The 22,182-nt window shown below is 39.9% G+C and overlaps 1 protein-coding gene across 3 annotated transcripts in view; it reads left to right on the forward strand.

Moving 5' to 3' along the window:
• Window positions 1–22,182, forward strand: part of PCSK5 (proprotein convertase subtilisin/kexin type 5) — a 505,527-nt gene that overhangs the window by 73,332 nt on the left and 410,013 nt on the right. For all 3 annotated transcript variants that reach the window (XM_005683789.3, XM_013965990.2, XM_005683788.3), the window contains exon 3: window positions 20,370–20,483. In XM_005683789.3, coding sequence (XP_005683846.1) covers window positions 20,370–20,483 — 114 coding nt within the window. The remainder of the gene's footprint in view (window positions 1–20,369; window positions 20,484–22,182) is intronic.

Genomic DNA, 22,182 nt, shown 5'->3' on the forward strand with positions numbered 1-22,182 from the left:
ATGTATCCATTCTCCCTCAAACTCCCCTCCTATCCAGGCTTAGGCTCACATTTTTTCTTTTTTTTTAATATTTGGTCTTTTTTTTCTAGGCTCATATTTTAAGTCAGTTTATTTTCAAACTTCAGAAAGCCAAGTTTTCTCTAAATAGCACCTTTGTCTCTTCCTGCCCATGTAGAGGGGTCATTATCTGTATTGATTCTGTTGCACATAAAAGCCAAGTATCAAGTATTGGACTGTGTAATGGTGGTCAAAGGGCAGGCCTCAGAGAAGGAAGAAAGACCTTCCTTATCACAAATAAACTCTAACCTCACTTGGATTCAAGTTCCTCATTTGTAAAATGAAAGGTTTGAGCTAGATAATTTCTAAGAGCCAAAAGGCAAAGAATCCATGGCCGAACATGAGTCTGCTAACTAATCATGCCATGGGCCTGGATTCTATGTTCATTGGTGATTTTTTTTGGTGAGGGTGTGTGCCCCTTTCTTAGGTGTATATAGCAAAGACTAATAGATGCAGAAAGCTAGCTAGCGTTTTGCTTGTTTAGTCACTGATTCCAGAATAGGAAGGGATTCTTGGGAAGAACAATATCCTGAGCTCTGCACCTGCCACCCGAGGGCCACAGGTTCCCAGCAGTGATGGGGTTTGTAGTCAGGAAGTAGACACCAGCCTGTGAGCGCATTAGCGAAAGGCAGCCGAGCATGGATGACACGCACGGCACCATGTGGAGATGCACCAACAAGGAGCCTGTCCCTGCCCACAAGGGGCTTTGCCCTGTAATGCCAGCTTGACTGCTTTTGCCTCTCAGCCCCTGTATCAGTAAGTGCATCTGGAAGTTAGCTCCAGGGTTAATGCCTCAGATGCATATCAGCTTGTACCGAGGCCGGGCTGGAAGGGGCCCTGGAGGTAGGTCAGAGAAAGGAGAAATCTCCGCAGAAGTCCTGACAAGAGTCAGTTTCAGTGGGTTGTTTATTGCCTAGGAACTGGCCAAAATGCCTCTCAGAGATTGCTTAGACTGGTGGTTGGGAAATCCAAACTCTGACAGTTTCATCCTTTTCTTAATGTGAGGTAGCTTGAGAGTGAAAAATGACTTCATGGTTGTCACCGGCAGTGCTTCCCTGGCCAATTTTTTTTTAGTAGCCACTTACAAATAGAGTATTTATTGGATAGTCCACCCCAAAAGAGAGTGACTTACCACCCCAACCTGTGGGAATGTGCTCTTGGAAAAAGTCTCTCTTCTTGTTATATAGTCCTATGAACTTCAATTAAATTCAGTAACTCCATGTTTGAACTCCCAGAGTGTCCTGCTAGTATGTCAATAAACATATTTGACAGTTTGGTCTCAAGATGGTGAGGGGATTGGAAAGGTACTATTTTCTACAAATACCTACTGCTATGTGCCTTGGCTCTCTGCAAGTCAAGGTGACCTAAATTAAATAGATCAGCTCACTTGGGCAAGGATGTATAGAAAGTGTTGCTCTTTAAAATTAAATCTAGAGCCATTTTGTTTTGGAAAACTAGTTCTGCCTCTTCATGGCTTCTGGTTCTTTCCACGCAGGGCACAGTCAGCCTCAGTAAACAGAGCGTCTAGGAGGAAGGAGGTAATCCATTCCTCTGGAGCCTCACTGCCAATACAAGGTGATAGTTTTTAGCCAACGCCTGGAAGGAGCCATGATGTGCCTTAGATGTTCAATTTTCGCCAATACTCCTTTGGGTGAGGGTTCCTATTTTCTCTGTCATTGGTCCACTTCACAAGACATAGTGTAGCAGAAAGAGTGTACTGCAGCTTTCTAGATGCCAACATAGAACATTTTAGAACAAGGGACCAAGGAGAATCCTCTTTTACTAAGACATACACTCCTTGGTGTTGTAATAACTGCACCCCCTGAGCTGTAGTCTCCTAGAGGGTAGACCAGCCTGGTCCTTAATTGCCAGCAATTAACTAAATTGTCTTGCCTACTCTGGGAAATCAGAGGCCTGTGGGTGGATTCACTGATGAAACACCAATGCCTGGCATCTGGTAGGTGCTCAGAAAAGGGGTCCCCAAATGGGTTGGTATGACAACTTAATAGCAAGGACCACCAGTGTCAAACAAACATGAGGTCAGTCTCAGGAACTAGGCCAGCTGAGTCAAGGCCTCAAATGCCAGTGCAAGTATTTTACAAAGTTCTGTTCTATTCTTTCTGTGTTTACAGGCAAATTGATTCATTTAGCAATCACTTTCAGTAAGTCCTTTGTCAGCCAGGTAATCTGCTAAATGCCAAGGACGCTGACATGAGAAGTACAGTCTCTTCCTTCTAGGAATGTAAGCTTTCATCGGGAAACCCAACAAATCAATAGTTCAAAGGTTTGTAATAATGGTTGTAGTAGAGATAAATGTAGGTTTCTCAGAATACACCAGAGGAGGAAAGACACCTTCACCAAGAAGATGTTAGGATGAAAGAATTTACCCACTGGGGTCCTCTGGCAAGTTTGGAAGAGGAGAGAAATGAGGACCAAATGTTATAGAAATCCAACCAGGAAATTATTAGGGAGTTCAGTGAGAAAGATATGAGACAATGAGGATCTGAGTTAGGGTGATGGCTGTGGAAATGCTGAAAAGTGGTCAGATCTGATCCATCAATGGTGAGGAACATTTGATACGGTTTGTGGGATCTTTTTGTGACCTTCTTTATCGTGAGCTTGTTTATTTATATTATCTTAGAAGTCATCATATACCTTACTTCTTTTCTAAACTTTGCTTTGGTAAACTCTAAGACATATGCGTTCATTAGAATTGTTCCTTGGAAGGTCTGGAAACCCACCTGAATGGGGAAACATCATGACTGCCCTCAGTGGAATTCTGGCATCAATGTCGCTTTCCTTGTGTCTAGTCTTCAATCCCAGGCTACTGCTGATTAGTCCATAAGGAGAAAATAGTTGGGAAGTTTGTGTGCACACACAGACAAAAAGAAAAAGAAAAAAACAAAAATCTTAATTCTCAGAGGTTAATGCAGATTGTCCTCATGCTAGACAAAAAGTAGGTCTAAAAATTTTAGAGGTTCAGTGGAATTTTACTCACCAGGTGGTATCTCGGAACTGGTGAGGGTCTCTTTTCTGGTGTGAAGTAAATACTTCATTCAAGAAATGGCCTGGTGGGGAGGAAGGGATATCCCTTGGCCCTACTGTTTAACCCCACCTCCTCGGCCTTGGAGGTTACTCTCTGAACCCCTAAGGCCGGCTCACTCTTCTGGCCTAACCCCTTGAGCTTGTAGAGAGAGAAATTGAAACCAAAGAGGGAACAAGGCTGGACTACAGACCTCCTGATTTCCAGTCCAGTGTGCCTGTATAAAACTTTGACCTTCAGTGTCACATTCTGGTCTTTGGGGACTGAACTCAATCTTGCAGCCTTTGGGCTAATGAGAACAGTAAATCCTTGGTGGGCATAGTTGGGCACACCAGCACATTGCCATGGCTGCGTGGTGGGTAGTCTGGTGGCAGGAACTGTGCTAAGTATCTGACATGAATCACTTCCTTTAGTCTTCAGTTTCATTTGTCTGCCCCATTTCACATTCAGAGGTTAAGTAACTTGTCCAAGGTCAGCGTGCTTTGCAGTGGATGGGCAAGCATTCTCAAACACAGGTTGCCTGGACTTCAGAATCCTCGCTTTTAATTAGTGACCATCGTGTTTTCTTTTGTCTCATCTTGTCCGTTCAGTGTAGTTCAGAGGAGCTGGGTAACCAAGGATTAATTGCAGTGAGTTAGTGGGTTTTTATTTTTTGTTGTTGTTGTTGTTTTTTAATTTGGGAAATATTTAGACGTTGAACTTCATGGACTCTTAAGTTACAAGTCAGAAGGTGCCCTTGAGGGGAAAAAGGATTTCTTTCATCACTGCCAGGGCTGTGCTGAGAATTCTTTTCCTGATTGAGATTTCTATTTTTCATTCATCAGACAATTCTCTCCTGCCATTTGCAGACTGAGTGTCTTAACCATCTTAAAATGCTTCCAGCTGAGTAATGGAGGAGCTCTGCAAAATTCCTTACATTGATGATAAAAACTCCAGCATTATGCCATTTCTTGTCTTACTTTCTTCTTTCTCTCACCTTTCACCCACTAAAACTTCTAATAAAGTGATCAGATTTAACTAATCTTCAGGCATAGAAATGTTATAATGACACAAATGGGAGGAAAAAGTTATGTTCCCTCAGCCTTCTCCATCAGCTGAGAAGAGATTGCAGAGGGGAGCCACTGTGTTCTATAGAAAGAAACTTGGGCACAGATTTACTTGATCAGGATTCTTGTTTCAGGTGTCTTACAATTCTGTGACTTGATCAAATCACTTAATCTCCTTGTGCCAGGGGCTCCCCACTGGGGAAAGGATGATCATGGGACAGTTTCATGGTGTTAAAGAAACAATAGGTGGATTTGATTTTACACAAAACCTGAAAAAATTCAGTTTTACTTTCAAAAGCAGTAACCAGTGAGTTCTTTACCCATTGGAAATCCAAGTACTGGAAAAAACCACCACTACTACCACCACCTGTGTGATTTCTTCCTTTGCCCAGCAGCAGTGACCTCATTGGTCTATTTTGAGCCTAAATCCAGGGGCTCTGATCTGAAAATGACAAAAGAGCATTTCCCTCCTCTTGCCAGAGACCCCTGTCCTACGAGAACTTGCTTTTTGGCTTTCTCTAACACACTGGGGGCTGAAAAGTGACTGACCTACCCTTTATTCCTTTCCTGAAAGAGTAATTAAAACAGTCATTCATTCTGTAAATCCTTTCGGGGTGCCTGCTCCAGACAAGGCGTGGCATAGCTGCTATGGGGGCTGAGAAAGCCTCAGATGCTGCTTTCAGTCCCCCGAACCTTCATGAATTCTAGCTATCATCTTCAAGCCTGTTGCTTTGGTTTTCCTCCTCTGCCTTCCTTTCCCTAGATTCTGTGCTACCAAGTGTTACAATGAACCAAGTCTCTAGGAAGTAGACTCAGCAAGTGCTACAGTTTTGATGGCCCTTTCTCAAGTAGCCAAGACTCAGTGGGAACTATGGTCCAGGCCAGGCTCTCACTCCATTTCTGAGAGCCTGAATGTGCCATAGTGGGACACGTTGGAGGAGGAGAGTGAGGCATAGAATTGCTGACAGTGCCCGGGTGCAATAAGGGCATCGCAGCCCCATGAACACTGACACATCCGACTGGATAAGCTATCCAAAAGACACAGCAGGGAAAAAGGAAGCTTGATGGGGAGAGCTGCAGCTCCTGGGTCTTCCCACTGAACAAGTGTCAGATTTGATGACAGTGATGGGAACGTGCTTTCTCTCTCCTCCCCTGAGCCTCAGCCCCAGGGCTCCCATAATTGACTGTGGAGGGTATGAGTTACGAGTTCTGGGAGAGGGAGGCCCAGTGGAGTGACTTGGCACTCCTCCGCGGTGACACAGAAGCCGCCAGGAAGCTGGGAGCCAGGCACTGCCTGGCCTTCAGGGAGGGCAGGCGGAAGCTCCGTTGGGTGCACTCACTCATCAGGCCCTGCTCCAGACTTTTATATGCTCTGACCTGCAAGTTTGGTCAAGTACCACCTTGCTGGAAGCCTTGTCAGTGGTTTCTGAGGTGAAAGAACAGCAGTGAAATTGAGAAAACATTTGGTTTGCCTCAGGCAACTGAATTTAGGTGAGAAAATGCCAATCCCATTCCCGTTGGCCCAGGGATTTTGGACCATATTTTTCCCGGAGGCTGAAAGGCATGCTTTTCCCCCATCCTGACCAGAGTAGCTGTTTGCTGAATATTTCAGAGGGTGATGATGGTGTTTAAGAGCTGCCGCAATTCCAGTGTTTTTGTTGCAAAACATCCCTGCCCTCCCTGCCAAATGTAAGGTTAGAGTTCAGGGAGAGAAAGGGAAAAGAGTGGAAACCCAAGTCAGACACCTTCCCGAAAGGCCCACCTTTCTCATTTCTCTCGACCTTTTGGGGACCCAGCAGGGGGCTTTTCATCCAGACCTCTCCTCATCAGAGATGTCCTACTGCTCGCTGACTTAACACATTTTGAGCTCATTTTAGGTTTAAAAATGTCATGTAGCCTCAAAAGAGCATAGAACACTTGTGCAGACTTCGTGCATTCACTCCTGAAGTTGTACGTTTATCTTTTGGCAACAGGAGCAAGAGAAGACATTGATTTTTAGCCCAACCCCATTTGATTCGTAGCGCTCAAGCTTACGAACCTAACAAGCAGTAGTTTCTTGATTTCCAGGATTTGAGACCTTAACAATAAAGAGGTTTACAGATGCTGGAAAGATTAAAAAACAGAAGCTACCAAAGTATTGAGAAGACCTCAAATTGAAAAAAGAATAAAATGGATGAAATTAAAACTTCACATACCCAATTCTGATTTTTTATGTACTCACCCCTCCCCCTCAGGTTTTTTCCACTGTGATCAACTCATAACATTAGGGTCCATGGAAATTAGAAACAAAAGCTATTGCCATTTATATTTAAATAGCTTAGAAAATAAGACAATGTGTGCAGTGGAGCTGAATTAGTCACTGGAGAAGTGTTTCTCCTCGTATGACTATAACTTTCACAGTCATTGCTCGTGAGCTATGGAATTAAGTGGTACGTTATATAAAGAAGTAAGATGCTGACACACTTTTGATATTTAGCATATCACCCCATGTCTTTTGCTTGGAGAAATAATGAGAATGACTGCCCTTTCCTTTGCCAGCCTTTGCCTCTTTTTATATTAATCTCAGTTGAACTGAAGAATTTCTCCACTCTGTACAAAATAATGCTCGTCTTTGTATTCACTTGATATACAACTTGAGGGCATCCAATTTTTGCAAATACAGATCTGGGAATATCTTGAATGATTTATACACAGAGTAGCAGGATTGGTCAAAGAGAATCAGAATCTATTAAGTGATTAACACTTTGTTTTAAGGTAAAATTGTCATTTTGGTAGTTATCTAAAACTTCAGCTCTATTAAGGGCAGAATGAGGTATAATTTTAAATGCTCAATGGATTTTTATTAATTATCTTGCCTTGGCTTTCAAATTGCTTAGAGGACAATTATTCAAAAGGCAAATACATGTAGAATGAAGTCATGCCATGATGTTTTTAACGCTGGGATAATCTTGGTCCCAGAGTGAAGCTGGAGGAAATTCTGTGTTGTCCCAATTTAATCCCTGCCTTAAGATTGCATTTAATCAAAAGTGTGAATTTAACTCCAGGTGGCATGCAGACAGTAGAATTAGTTTTAGGTACTTTAGAATTCCATTTCCTTTTAATACTTTTAAGCAGTCAAAATTGTTTTTGAATTTCCTCTCATTGCTTGTACTAAGTGTCCTAAAGTTTACAATAGAAGAACCTGAAACCCAACTTAAAAAATGTGAGATTCTTTGCCATTTAAGTATCTAGTGAGTTTATATCACTGGCTTTTCTTTCTACCACCGCTAGCCCATGTGCTAGGTGCATCTGTGTGCTTGCATACACAAACACACGCTTTTCTTCTTCTTTTTTTTTTTTTTAATAAAAATTGAATTCTGTTTTTATGCACTGGAAAGCAATTTGGCATGCCTAGGAATAGGGAGTTATTTTTTTCCCAAGAGGACAAATTACACTGGTCTCAAAAGACAGATATCTTATATTTGAATCAAATATAATGTGTCATGCCCTCAAGGGATTTTAATAAGTTTAGAAAGTGACACATCAATGGGAAAAAGAACCTAAAATCTTCTGAGATTATCTTTCCTGGAAAGGTAAAGCAAAATATATATTGGGTTGGCTAAAAAGTTCATTCGAGTTTTTCCTTAACTTTTTGGCCAACAACAATTTGTTTTTATTGAACATATGGGGAAAACTATCGCTTGTGGGTATTATTACTAGTGCCTAGGATGGGCGGTCTTGAGTTTAGAAGGTAAGTGTTCCTTAAAGGAATATGCCCCAGCTTGTTTTTATCTTATCTTTGGCACCTTTTCTTATCTTTGGCACCTTTTCTCATTTTGCTTTGAGCTGGTTTCAGTCATTTTCTTGTTCTTATATTCCCCCTCTGTAACTGCTTTTAAAATCATGCTTCTACTGTGTGCTTTGCTTGTGGACAAGTTGTTGACCATTTAAATATTGGAGATGCTCTTTACTAATCTGGGAGAATGCTTCCTTTAGCGTTGTGGGATTCATTGACTTTATTTAACCCTGGGCCCTTGTAGTTTATGAAAGACTGCTAGTTTCTGCGATAATATTCCAGATCCTTGTCCTGTGTCAACCACTACTTCATTCACGTATGTTTATCCATTTTAATTTAGACACTGTCTTTTGTTCTTCCAAGACTTAGATTGGTGTTGTGGAAGAAATGGTCCCATCTCAGAAGATAAAAGTCTGTACAGCAATAGATTTCAAGTTGGGGATTAAGCCAAGAAAGGTTCCGTGATACCTTAAAGTAGGATTATTATCCTACTTTAAGAAAGTACCATCCTATTCATTGCTAGTAAAATGGAAACCCTTGTGCTATCATCTTCCTTTTGTTGAACTATGAAATACCGTATTACGTTTGATAGAGTTAAGCATATTCCCTTCTTAGCACTTTCTCCTGTTTAAAATTTCCTGAAATTTTTTAAATAGCTAGGAGACCTAAACATACCTAATAGAAAATGTATTAATTCAATGTAAAAATATTATCTCTCCCTCTACACCTATTTATTGAGGGCCTATTGTCAAGCATTGCCCTTGATACTAGGAATACAAAAACTTAGTTTCTTTCTTTCAAGAAAGTGGGGGAAAAACATGCAATTCAAATTCAAGGTATTAAGTCCTGTATGAGCCTGCATGCATTTATATAGCACAATATATTTGGAGCTTCACAGCAATAATGTTATTTACAGATGAGAATATGGAAAGTTAAGATGTACATGGTTTGCTCAAGGCAGCCAGGCTAGTGATTGGTGACATTCTATCAAGAACTCAGGCAGCGCACCTCCCCAGTTCATTATTCTGCACTGCCTGTCTGTGACGTAGTCTAGCCTAACTCTGTCTGTTTGGTTGTATGAAGAATACATGCTAGATACTTTTACATATAGCTCCAGAAATAGCCTCCTTGCTTTTTTAATATAAACTTATTTAACGTGAAATTGTTTTGCAAAATTTGTTCCAATTTGCTGTTCTTTTTTTCATGGAGTTGCAGAGGTGGTAATTGATATGTCCTAGATAGCTGGATTAACTATATCTTCTGTTTTCTAATACAGTGTTCCATACCTGCTGTTACACTAAATAGCGTTTTATGCCCTTTGTTGTTGTTGTTCAGTCACTAAGTTGTATCTGACTCTTTGCAACCCCATGGACTGCAGCATGTCAGACTTCCCTGTCCTTCACTATCTTGCAGAGTTTGCTCAAACTCATGTCCATTGATTCAGTGATGCCATCCAACCATCTCATTCTCTGTCACCTCTTCTCCTGCCGTCAATCTTTCCCAGCATCAGAGTCTTTTCAGTGAGTCAGCTTTTCACATCAGGTGGCCAAAGTATTGGAGTTTCAGCATCGGTCCTTCTAATGTATATTCAGAGATAATTTCCTTTAGGATTGACTGGTTTGATCTCCTTGCCATCCAAGGGACTCTCAAGAGTTTTCTCCAGCACCACAGTTCAAAAGCATCAATTCTTCAGTGCTCAGCCTTCTTTGTGGTCCAACACATCTGTACGTGACTATGGAAAAACCATAGCTTTGACTATATGGACCTTTGTTGGCAAAGTGATGTCTCTGTTTTTTAATATGCTTTCTAGCTTTGTCACAGCTTTTCTTCCAAGGAGTAAGTGTCTTTTATGTCATTACCCTTTTCTTATGCTTGAATGCTTCATACTTAGTTTCCTTTCTGTCCTAGGAGTCATTTTATAATTTCTCTTCTATTTAGATGACATTGAACCTGTGGTTTTTATATCAGTATAACTGAAAGAACAGAGTCTTCCTCAAAGCTCCTTACTGGACCAGTTTGTAGTGGCTAGAATCGCAAGAGCATTGTCAAGATGGTGTTCTGCCCAAGGCCTCATGCTTTAGAGGGCCTTATGCTTTAGAGGGCCTCGTTCAACGTTTTTTTCAGCTGAGTTTTTGTCCCTATCAGCTGAGGAGTTGTTGGGGTCTGGAAAACATGCCCACCCTGAACCTGTGTCTTCTTGACCATTTTCCCTGGTAAGCTGGAGCCCAGAGTTAGTTGACCAGATGACTGGGAACCAATTTGCATGACCTGTGTCAATCTTTTTCCTTATCCATCCACTGGAGGGCGAAATGCACTCCTGGTATATCCACCTCTAGGCCTCGAGGGATTGCCATAGGCATCTGTGGCCCATGGGTAAGCCAAAATAGAGATGCATAGTGTTTTAGGACCTTTGCATTAGTTATTCACATCTTCCTTGAGACATTTATATGACTAACTTCTTCTTATTCAGGATTCTGTTAAAATATCACATCTTTCAAAGAGGCCTTTCTTGACTGTCTTACCTAAATAGCTCCCTCCTCCATAATCACTCTGGACTACCTTATGTTATTTACTTTTTGCACAATTTAACATTATGAAAATCTATTATATAATCTTTTATTTATTTACATTATTATGGTCTAACTTCCAGTAGAATGGAAAGTGCCTGAAGGCAGGAAATTGGTTATTTTGCTCACTGCCACTCTGTAGCATACAAAACAATGTCTGCCACATAGTAGGTACTCAATATAATATTTTTGGAGTGAATAGATGAATGAAAGAAAACGCCGTGAAGGTGGGGAATAAATTTTACTGCTTTAATTGGATGTAACCATTTTCATTTTCCCCTCTCACATGTCATTTTATCAGGAATGGGGAGGGAAAAAAAAAACCAGATAACAGTTTAGGAAATTAAAAGTGTGCAAATAAGAGTGGAATAATTTGAGGGAATAAACGTGACTTTAATTCTATCAAAATAAATGATACAGTTACAAACATAAGGCCATGAGTTTTTCACAAAATGAAATAAAGCATGATTAAATTAATGACACATTAAAAAATTTGGGATTCTCTTGGAGAAAGCCAGCTAATTATAGAGTTTTAGGACGGTTGAGGTTTTTTACTGTGGCCTCTGTTGTCTTCTTTTACCCTGTTCTAAACATATGTGCAATGTTTATTTCACAACTTTCTTCTCAGTTACCTTTCAAAACTGTATGATTCCTCATAGTCCTGACTAGACGATTCTCTAAGCTTCTGATGCCTATAGTCATTAAATAGGATTCAGTGTGCCTATCTCAAAGAAATCAAGTGAAAATTCTCCTACAGGTAAACAGTAATGCTTATTTTGTTACAAATATAGTTCTTTTAAATAGTAGAATTTGATTATGGTTTTTTCAACAAAAAGAGTGACTCACATCAAATAACAGTGTCAGTATTTAGTAACACCTTGATTATTTGTTAGTGACTAGATAGAAGACGGAGAAGGCAATGGCACCCCACTCCAGTACTCTTGCCTGGAAAATCCCATGGACGGAGGAGCCTGGTAGGCTGCAGTCCATGGGGTCTCGAGTTGGCCACGACTGAGCGACTTCCCTTTCACTTTTCACTTTCATGCACTGGAGAAGGAAATGGCAACCCACCCCAGTGTTCTTGCCTGGAGAATCCCAGGGATGGGGGAGCCTGGTGGGCTGCCGTCTATGGCGTCGCACAGAGTCGGACACAACTGAAGCGACTTAGCAGCAGCAGCAGCAACAGATAGAGGAAGATTTAAAGACTGGAGCATCCTTACCTGAATGCAGACTTTCACTGAATTCTCTGATTCTTTCTCTAATTAACTCTGATTTCTTAATCAGTATTTGAGAAAACTTTGGGGATATGTTGGCTTCAGATTTTAAGGTTTGAAGTAGCTTGTCAGTGCTAAATCGTCTCCATCAGTCCCTTATTTCCAAAGGAAAAAAGTGCATAGTCAATATTCCCTTAAGTAGGACTTTTTGTTTGTTTGTTTTCAAAGTCAGAAGAAAACCGAGGAGAGAAATCCCTTTGTGCTCCGTTTCCCTGTTTTGTCAAAGGTAATAAAAATTGTGAAATATGGAAGCACACATATTTGTTTCCTGGTATCTGCTTCATCGAGTCATAAAAGTAGCAATATAATTTACTGTATTCCTTCCTAAATATTCATCTTGCATTTGCAGAGAATGACTTAAGGTCATCTGTCCACAGGAGCACCTGCCTCACCTCTGTATTGCATTTAACACGAACTTTTTATTCTCAGTCAAATCAGAGATAGACCACATACGCAGATAAACATTTCAAAGCCAGAAGAGAGAGAGTAGAGAGCGTATTTAGTCTGTCTTCTATTATTACAGATAAAAGAGGCCCACAAAGATTTTGCAAGGTCACACAGGTGGCTGGTGGCGAATCTGAGATTATAAACCAAGTTACCCAAATTCCAACCCATCTTTTCTTATTTACCCATCTTTTCTCAATATTGACTGTGTTATAACATACATTAAAACCACCTAAGGTACTTTTTATATACTATGTTTATCATTATTGCTTTTAAAATATGTTATAATTTAGACATTTGTTACATTTGATATTATAGGATTATATAATAGTAACCAGTGGAACATGTTAAAGGAAATTTAAAATCATTTGTATAGATAACATACTTACATAGGTCAAAAGTAACAAGATATTAAAGGGTCAGCAGTAAATGGTTCCCCTCCTGTTCCTAGATCTCAACCCAACCACCTAGTTCAACCCCCACCCACCAATCCCCAACAGGCCAGGAAAGCAGCCAGTGTTATCGGAGTTCTCTGTGTATAGCAATGACCTCAGAGAGGGGCAAAAATTGTATCTTTTATAGTCTGTGGTACTTTCCTTTTTTTTTTTTCCCATCTTAGGCTACATCATGGGGACTATTCTCTATCAAGACATAAAGCCCATTTCATTATCTTTTATGGTTGCATTGTACTCCACTATGTTGATGTGTTGTTATTTAGTTAATTAATCTCTGTCAGTATCTATTCAGGTTGTTTACTACTTCAGTTATTACTAGAAGTGCTTCAGTAAATAGCCTTGCATTTTGACTTGTGTTAATAAAAATGGAGGGCAACAGAAATTAATGTAACATTGTAAATGAACTATACTTAAATAAAATATTTTTTTTAATGTAAGGTAAATTTCTAAAAACTAAATGACGTCTTCTTAGGATTTTTGTAGGTCATGTCCGGTTCCTCTCCACAGAGTTGGATAGATTTACATTCCCATCCCATTATGTGAGGATGACCGTTTTGCATTCCTCACTGGTAAAATGTCTTCGGTGTTTAGAATGTCTGTATCCAAAAGGTGAGATGTGAAAAGCTTTACCTTGGTGTGGGTTTGATTTGCTTTTTTGTGTTTATATTCCTGAGGTTAGGCATGTTTCTATATGGTAAAGAAACTTGGCTTACATTTTCAGCTATTATTGTGCTATTCTCTTTACCTGTTTTCCTATTGCTTTTTCCTCTTACTGAGTGTAGGAACTCTTTATATCTCAGGGAAAGAGCATTTTATCTACGGTTGTTGTTGCTGTTGTTCAGTCGCTCAGTTGTGTCCAGCTCTTTGCGAGCCCATGGGCTGCAGCACGCCAGGCTTCCCTGTCCTTTACTGTCTCCTGGAGCTTGCTCAAACTCATGTCCATTGAGTCAGTGATGCCATTCAACCATCTCGTCCTCTGTCATCCCCTTCTTTGCCTGCCTTCAATCTTTCCCAGCATCAGGATGTTTTCTAAAGAGTCAGCTCTTCCAAACAAGTAGCCAAAGTATTGGAGCTTCAGCTTCCGCATCAGTCTTTCCAATGAATATTCAGAGTTGACTTCCTTTAGGATTATCTGATTTGATCTCTTGCAGCCTCACTAGTCTTCTCCAGCACAACAGTTTAAAGGCATCAATTCTTTGATGATCACCCTTCTTTATGGTCTAACTCTTACATCCATACATGACTGCTGAAAAATCATAGCTTTGATTAGATGGACCTTTGTCAGCAAATTAACATCTTTGCTGTTTAATATGCTGTCTAGGTTTGTCATAGCTTTTCTTCCAAGGAGTAAATGTCTTTTAATTTCATGGCTGCAGTCACCATCTGCAGTTATTTTGGAGTCCAAGAAAGTAAAGTCTGTCGCTGTTTCCACTGTTTCCCCATCTATTTGCCATGAAGTGATGGGACCAGATGCCATGATCTTAGTGTTTTGAATGTGGAGTTTTTCTGTGTGTGTGTTTTTAAATGTTTATTTTTGGCTGTGCTGGGTCTCATTGCTCCAGGTGCAGTGAACAGGGGCTACTCTCTAGTTGTGATCCATGGGCTTTTAATTGTGGTGGTAACTTTTGTTGCGGAGCATGGGCTCTTGGGCCTGGGGGCTTCAGTAGGTGTAGCTCATGGGCTCGGTAGTTGTGGTGCCTGAGCTTAGTTGCTCTTGGCAATTGGGATCTTCCCAATCAGAAATCAAACTCACGTCTCCTACATTGGCAGGTGTAGTCTTTACCACTGAGCCACCAGGGAAGCCCAAATGTTGAGTTTTAAGTCAGCTTTTTCACTCCTCTTTCACCTTCACCAAGAGGCTCTTTAGTTCCTCTTTGCTATATGTTTCTCTAATTTGCCTTTACCTTGTTTATGAAGTAATTTTTGCCATGCCATATTTATGCTTTATTTAGTTGAATTTATCAATTTTTCCAAATCACTTTTTTGATTTGTATTGCATGTAAACAAACATCATTCACTCTCAGGTTATTTCTTAAAATCTCCTAAAAAAAATGTGCTTCTTATGGTACTTTTATGGGATTATTTGTTTACTTTTAATATGATTCATTTGGAAGTGATCCTAATGATTAAGATGTGGGAATGGTTTAAATCTTATTTTTCCCCCAGTTGTTTGGTGTTTCAGCATCATTTATAAAGTAGTCTGTTTTTCCCCATTGATTTATGATAGCAACCTTATGACTTAATCTAGTCTTGCATATTTTCGGTCAGTTTGTTGACTTTCCGTCCTATTCAATTGATATAGATATTTATGTCGGTAGTTATTTCAGTCATTAGCTTTAATATCTAAAGGGAAGATTTTTCCTCACTGTGGGATGCATTTTTAAAGTGACACTACATATTTTTTCAGTTTCAGTTTTGAGGTATAACTCAAAACTGAAGCACTACATATTTTTTCAGTTTCAGTCAATGAGGCATAATTGACTTTTAAAACTATAAAATTGTACATCATTGTGATTTGATATATTTGATCTATTGAAAGAATTTCTCCCTTCTAGTTATTAATAATTAACACATCCATCACTGCCCATATTTATCTTTCTTTGGTGAGAACATTTAAGTTCTACTTTCTCTTTTAACAAATTTCTATTATACAATATAGTGTTATCAGCAGTAGTCACCATATTATTCCTTAGACCCTCAGACCTTATTCATCTTACAACTGAAAGTTTATATCTTTTACCAGCTTCTCCCTATTTCCCCCATTACCCCCAGCCCCTGGCAGCCACCTTTTCTATATTTTTTATGAATTTGACTCTTTTTTTTAGATTCCACATGTAAGTAATACATGCATTTGTCTTTCTTGTAATACCACCATTGATTTTCTGTTTATGTTTTGTGATTAGCTATATAATGGGCTTCCCAGGTGGCACTAGTGGTAAAGAATCCACCTGCCAATGCAGGAGATGCAAGAGACATGGCTTTGATCCCTGGGTCAGGAATATAACCTGGAGTAGGAAATGGTACTCCACTCCAGTATTCTTGCCTGGAAAATTCCATGGACAGAGGAGCCAGGAGGGCTACAGTCCATGGGGTCGCAGAGTCAGACATGACTGAGCACACACATACTGCTTAGATAACACAGATTCATAGGATAACATCCTTTTCTCTGATTGGTGACAGATTTCCTTCCTCCTGTATATAGTATCAGAAAGTTGGTAAATTCCAAAATCATGAGATATGCATTCAGCTGAGACTGTAGGTAGGCTTCCCGTAATCATCCATTAGCGTGCTTCGCTTGACATGTAAAACTAACAAAAGCAAACATGTTTCAACAAAGATCCTGGAGTGGCAAATGTCCACTGTTCATGTGGATCATCTTGGCAGTAAGCTCTGAATATAGGGAGGGAGTGTCCTTAACACCATGTACCACACATGTGGTGAAATTGGGAGGCTAGACTGATTTCACAGGACTGAAGTTTGAAGTTTTTTTTAACTCTGAATTTAATGTAGATTCATAATATATAGGAAATAGAACATTTAGAAATTAAACCAGTGAGGGAAAGCACACTGTTTTCCTTTTTTCCTGGGCTGGCTGTAGTTTTATGAAAATAAATTTCTAAGTGGCTTTTCTTTGCGTTGGGCTTCTTGTCAAGAGGTGAAACCTGTATAATGCATTACGTCTGAGTTTTTTTTTTTTTTTAAGGTCTCAAGGACAGACATATGGATAATGGTTTAAAAATATAACTATGGTCTTTCCAGTCATAGAAATCTTCTGCCCCAAAATGTAGGGCTCAGGACTCATAAAGCACCAAAGCAAAATACATGGTATTTGACACTAAAAAAAACCCAACTGTGCTTTTCTTGAGTTTTGCAGCCCTATGATCAGGCAGAGTGACTTAGAGTCAAATGTAGGTGCCAGCTTGCTGTGTTACCTTCTAGCCACTGAGCCCTGTAACTAAGCATTTTTGTTTCGTAAAATTACAGAAGAGATCGTGCTTGGTGAGATAGTTTGTTCTATTTTCGTACCTGTAGTTCATCTAGGAAAATGACTGTCACTTGCTTGTCTCAGATGCTTATCCTATTTATCCATTTCTCTGTGTGTGTGTACATAAGGAGAAATACATACTTACAGTGTCATTGTAGAGACAGCTATTCACCCCTACCCCACTGTAGACTTGTCCTGAGCTCGAGTCATTTCACACGAGATTTAATGTCTGATTTGTAAACACATAGACATTGGCAGTTCAGAATTTATGGAGGCTCTCTTAGGAAAGACCACCAGCAATATAGGGTTAGTTTGAAAACCATTCTGTCCAAATGGATCTTACCAATTGTTCAAATATGAACTAGTTCAATGTTATTGGGTAAATCTTATAGACAGGACTATAAGAATTATAAATATAATTTGCATAGTCAAAATTTTCATGAATGATCTATTTAGTATAGTGATAGATCCTCCATCAGATGTCATTTATGAAGATAACAACATTTTTATGAAGTGAACAACTGTAGAATAATTGCTAAATATTCTTTGGTAAAATTAAGTCCTTCAGAGGCAAAGATTATTCTTAGTCATCTTTGTATTCCCAGCCCAATGTCTGGTATTGAATAGGCACTTACTTCATATTGAATGAATAAATGAGTGAAAGAAACTCATTCCTTAGATTGTCTGAAATAGATTAAAATGTTTCCTTGAAATAGACAAAATACATGCATGCCCATGCTTGCTGCTCTACTTTAAGAAGGAAGTTGATTTTGTTCTGTGTTTTTAGAAACATGGTCACTTTGGAAATTAGTCTCTTCATTAAAAATTTATACACATTTTTAATGACAATAGTTTCAATGTGATTTCTGAACAGCAGTCTCTTGAAATAAAGCAAAAACAAAATCGCTGTTAGCTTGCCTTGAAACTAGTTCAATAGTTTAAAGAAATAATTTGTAATACCTTTTATTTGGGCTTCCCTAGTGGCTTAGAGTGTAAAGAATCTGTCTGCAATACAGGAGACCCGGGTTTGATCCCTGGGTCAGGAAGATCCCCTGGAGAAGAGAACAGCAATCCATGCCAGTATTCTTGCCTGGAAAAATTCCAGGGACAGAGGAGTCTACCAGGCTACAGCTCAAGGGGTTGCAAAGAATCGTACACGACTGAGCAGCTAACACCACACATCTTTTATTTAGTGTATACACGTGCGTCTGTGTGTTATGTGCATGTATGTAAGTGATGCAGAATGATTCAGTGCCAGAGAGTCACTTGGTCTAGATTAATTAAAACAGTAACAGAAAACTTTCATTTTCCAGAATATTATTTTCGTTTATTGACTTTGTACTCATAATTTTGCTTAAATAACCTATCAGAGAAGGTACTTATATGATGTTGAGCTGTTGATCCTAATCATAAATCGATCTTATATTTATTTGGGAGGCTATGTGATTCTGTTTGCCTTGTTAGTGATATAACTAAGAATTCACTATTTAAGTTCATCTTGCACACCAGATTGTTATTCAGTCACTAAGTCATGTCTGACCTTTTGCAGCCCAACGGACTGTAGCCTGTCAGGCTTCTCTGTTCATGGAGTTTTTCAGGCAAGAATAATGGAGTGGGTTACTATTTCCTTCTCCAGGGGATCTTCTCAACCCAGAGACCGAACCCACATCTCCTGCGTCTCCTGCATTAACAGGTGGAGTCTTTACCACTGAGCCACCAGGGAAGCCCTCTGATATTTTGTTGAATAATATTTTCCAATATGAGAATTGTAGAAATTTATTAGTTGGGCTTTTGGCCTTAGTATCCCTGGGTTGGGAATATCCCCTGGAGGAGGAAATGGCAACCAAATCCAGTGTTCTTGCCTGGAAAATCCCATGGACAGAGCCTGGTGGGCTACAGTCCATGGGGTCACAAAAGAGTCGGACACAACGACTAAACAACAACAAACCTTGTTTATAGCCATGCATTTTGAGTGTATTCATTTCTCCTTTAATATTTCTTCTCCTCCAGTAATGTTTGAAATAGGAAGGAGAGGTTTTAAAGTCATTATTGAATGGTATGGGTATAGAATCACAGTAGTGGACAATAACATCTCCATCGCTCTGTCTTTGATTCCTTTATGGAGAATACAGTTAAATGGTGGAAGGAAGCATTTTAGAATAGTATGACTAAATTAGCTATGGAAAGAAGAAATCAACAAAAGAGAATTTAGGAACAAATTGTAGAATGCCACCTGGGCTGATATTACATTTGAGATGCTCTGTTCAAAATGAAATATGCTCATTTTTATGTTGCCATAATGATTTCCTATGTTTTAAAATATCCCTATTCATACCCATATCATTTAGGTTACAAATCTGTATCTAACTCAAAAATTCCCTAATGTTTAAGCATAAGTTGAGGCTAAATGTTAAGACCTTCTCAAACGTAGAGGTTTTGAATTTTGGAGCTGGCAGAGAACCTGAGACTCAGGAAATTGAGTGACGATTCCCACTTTATGCCAGAAACAGGCCTAGTGGGGCTTTGATTTTCTGATTACCCAAATAGTGCTTTTCCCACCACTCTGTTGTGGATAGCCATTTAAAAAAATTTTGTGATCCTAGAGCATTTGATCCCTGGATAGTTTGATGTGTAATCCTAGAACACTGAAATTTTTTATATAAAATTTGGCCTATGGGCCAAATCCAGCCTCCCATGTGTTTTTATTTACTGTTTTATTGGAACATCAGTTAAGTCGCTCAGTCGTGTCTGACTCTTTGTGACCCCATGAATCACAGCATGCCAGGCCTCCCTGTCTATCACCAACTCCCAGGGTCCACCTAAACCCATGTCCATTGAGTCAGTGAGGCCATCAACCATCTCATCCTCATCATCCCTTCTCCTCCTGCCCTCAATCTTTCCCAGCATCAGGGTCTTTTCCAATGAGTCAGCTCTTCACATCAGGTGGCCAAAGTACTGGAGTTTCAGCTTCAAAATCAGTCCTACCAATGAACACCCAGGACTGATCTCTTTTAGGATGGGCTAGTTGGATATCCTTGCAGTCCTAAGGACTCTCAATAATCTTCTCCAACACCACAGTTCAAAAGCATCAATTCTTCTGTGCTCAGCTTTCTTTATAGTCCAACTCTCACATCCATACATAACTATTGGAAAAACCATAGCTTTGACTAGACAGACCTTTGTTGACAAAGTAATGTCTCTGCTTTTTAATATGCTATCTAGGTTGGTCATAGCTTTCCTCCCAAGGAGTAAGCATCTTTTAACATAGTTACACCCATTTATTTATTTACTGTCTATGGTGCTACAGTGGCAGAATGAGTAGTTATAGCAGAGATTGTATTACCTGCAGAGCTGAAGATATTTATTATCTGGACCTTCAGAGAAGAAATTTGCCAGCCATTAGTCAGGATGAATAAATCAGTTTTTAAAACTAACACTATTGATTTAAAATAAATTGGGAGTTAAATGTGCTTTCTGAAAGAGTTTTAAGGGGTTGGCACATTGTTGAGAAATATGAATGATCTTTCATAAAAGAATGCAAAACCTACCTGCCTTAAAAAATAGAACCAGGGTTTCTAGGGACTCTTGAAGCTCCTGGACTTAGATTCTAGTCTCCAGAATGAAACCTGTGACTGACATAGCATGGGGACTGTCTCAGACTGTCATTGTTGTTGTGCTAACCTGGATGGAACTTGAACACTCACCAAATGTCCTTCTTGGCAGGTGGAGTGGATCCAACAACAAGTGGTGAAAAAACGGACCAAGAGGGATTATGACTTCAGCCGCACCCAGTCCACTTACTTCAATGATCCCAAGTGGCCAAGCATGTGGTATATGGTGAGTTCGGCTGCCCAGGGCCAGTGGCATCCTGTTGTGTGTTCAGCAATGTTGGGACCAGGAAGACAGAGAAACAATGAGCAGGGACTTTTTCCTGTTTCAGGACCCACCATTGGAGGTGGGTTATTGGCCTGTGCTATTTTCTGGATCTTTTTTGAAGTTAACTCTCTGGTTCTAAGAGGAAAGAGGGAAATTCTGATCCTGAAGGTGTTTCTCTTTGAGATCTTACTCTCTGTAGTAGCTTTGTAAGTTTGGGTCAGAAGATGGGAAAATAATACAAAGGGCAGACACCCTGAGACTTAGCAATAGTTGTGTTCAGCTCTGGTACACATCAACTCTACTCTGAAACCAGTCTGGTTAATGAATACTGACTCTTGGAAATCACTGAAATTACTTTGTTGGTAGGTAACAGATTCCTAACTTGAGATATCTAAATGTACCTTCTCACTTTGGGTAACAATTTTCAAAAACTAGACTAGCAAAAAAATAGTTGAAAAGTGTTTGACTTGTAGCTAGTTCAGTGGTTCAAGCCCACTCCAGTATTCTTGCCTGAAAAATCCTATGGACAGAGGAATTTACCTGGTGGACTACGGTCCAAAGAGTCACAAAGAATCAATCTTATGTGACTGAGCATGCACACAGTGGTTCAAGCAAAAACTTTCAGCAAGGGAAACTTAATGTGTTGGGAAGGATGATCTAGAAATTCGCTTGATGTTGCCTCCTTTGAAACTTTACTTCTCAAATATGTTTTATGTTTGTGATCCCTGAAAAATTGACTAGAATATGATACTTTATCATGAAATTTATATGTTATCAATTTGCTCTATAATCTGCAAAAGGACCTTAACTTTTTAAAAACTTTTTGAAAATCTTTATTATAAATTATTGCCAGAATTATCCCCCCCAGTCTACCTTATTTTTTGCAGTCCCTGACCCTGCTTTTCTATACATCCATTGCATTCCAAACATGTGTCTCATGCTTTTCTGCCTCCTTGCATTTCATTCCTTCTTTCCAGAGTGGCCTTCTGTCCTGTCCCGCCTCCTCAGGTCAGAATTCTCCATCCCTCAGAGCGCACACCTGAGGCTGACTGTTTCATGTCTCCCGTGTCCTCATCTGTCGCTGTTTGTCCTTCTTCTGCTCTCCTGGGCCCGCTGTCTCTGCCATTCGTGACATCCTCCCCTTGGCGCTTTGTTTTATAGTTTTCATTGTATTTTAAAATCTCCTCTGTTACTTTGTGTTTGGGGGTCACTTACATCCTCCCATCTGAGAATGTAGCCTAGCACCTAGCAACACTAGGAATCTGTGTTCATTTGGAGATGGGTGAATGTGGCTGGCATTTCTCCCAGTTTCCCTCCTCTTAGTCTTACCCAGAAGTGGAAGGTTGTGGAAAGATTTTGGACCCCAACCAGAGTTTTACACAGAAAGCTCTTTCATGCATAAGGGGAAATAAAGGAGCCATAAAGCTAAGTTCAAAGGGAGATGAGACTCAAAACAGCATTTGAGTAGAAATCACCTGAGGGGACCCTGATGCTGGGAAAGATTGAAAGCAAAAGGAGAAGGGGGCGGCAGAAGATGAGATGGTTAGATAGCATTACCAACTTAATAGACGTGAGTTTGAGCAAACTCTGGGAGATAGTGGAGGACAGGGGAGCCTGGCATGCTACAATCCACGGGGTCACAAATACTCAGACATGACTT

Source organism: Capra hircus, chromosome 8, assembly GCF_001704415.2.
Source record: "Capra hircus breed San Clemente chromosome 8, ASM170441v1, whole genome shotgun sequence".
Classification (NCBI taxonomy): domain Eukaryota; kingdom Metazoa; phylum Chordata; class Mammalia; order Artiodactyla; family Bovidae; genus Capra; species Capra hircus.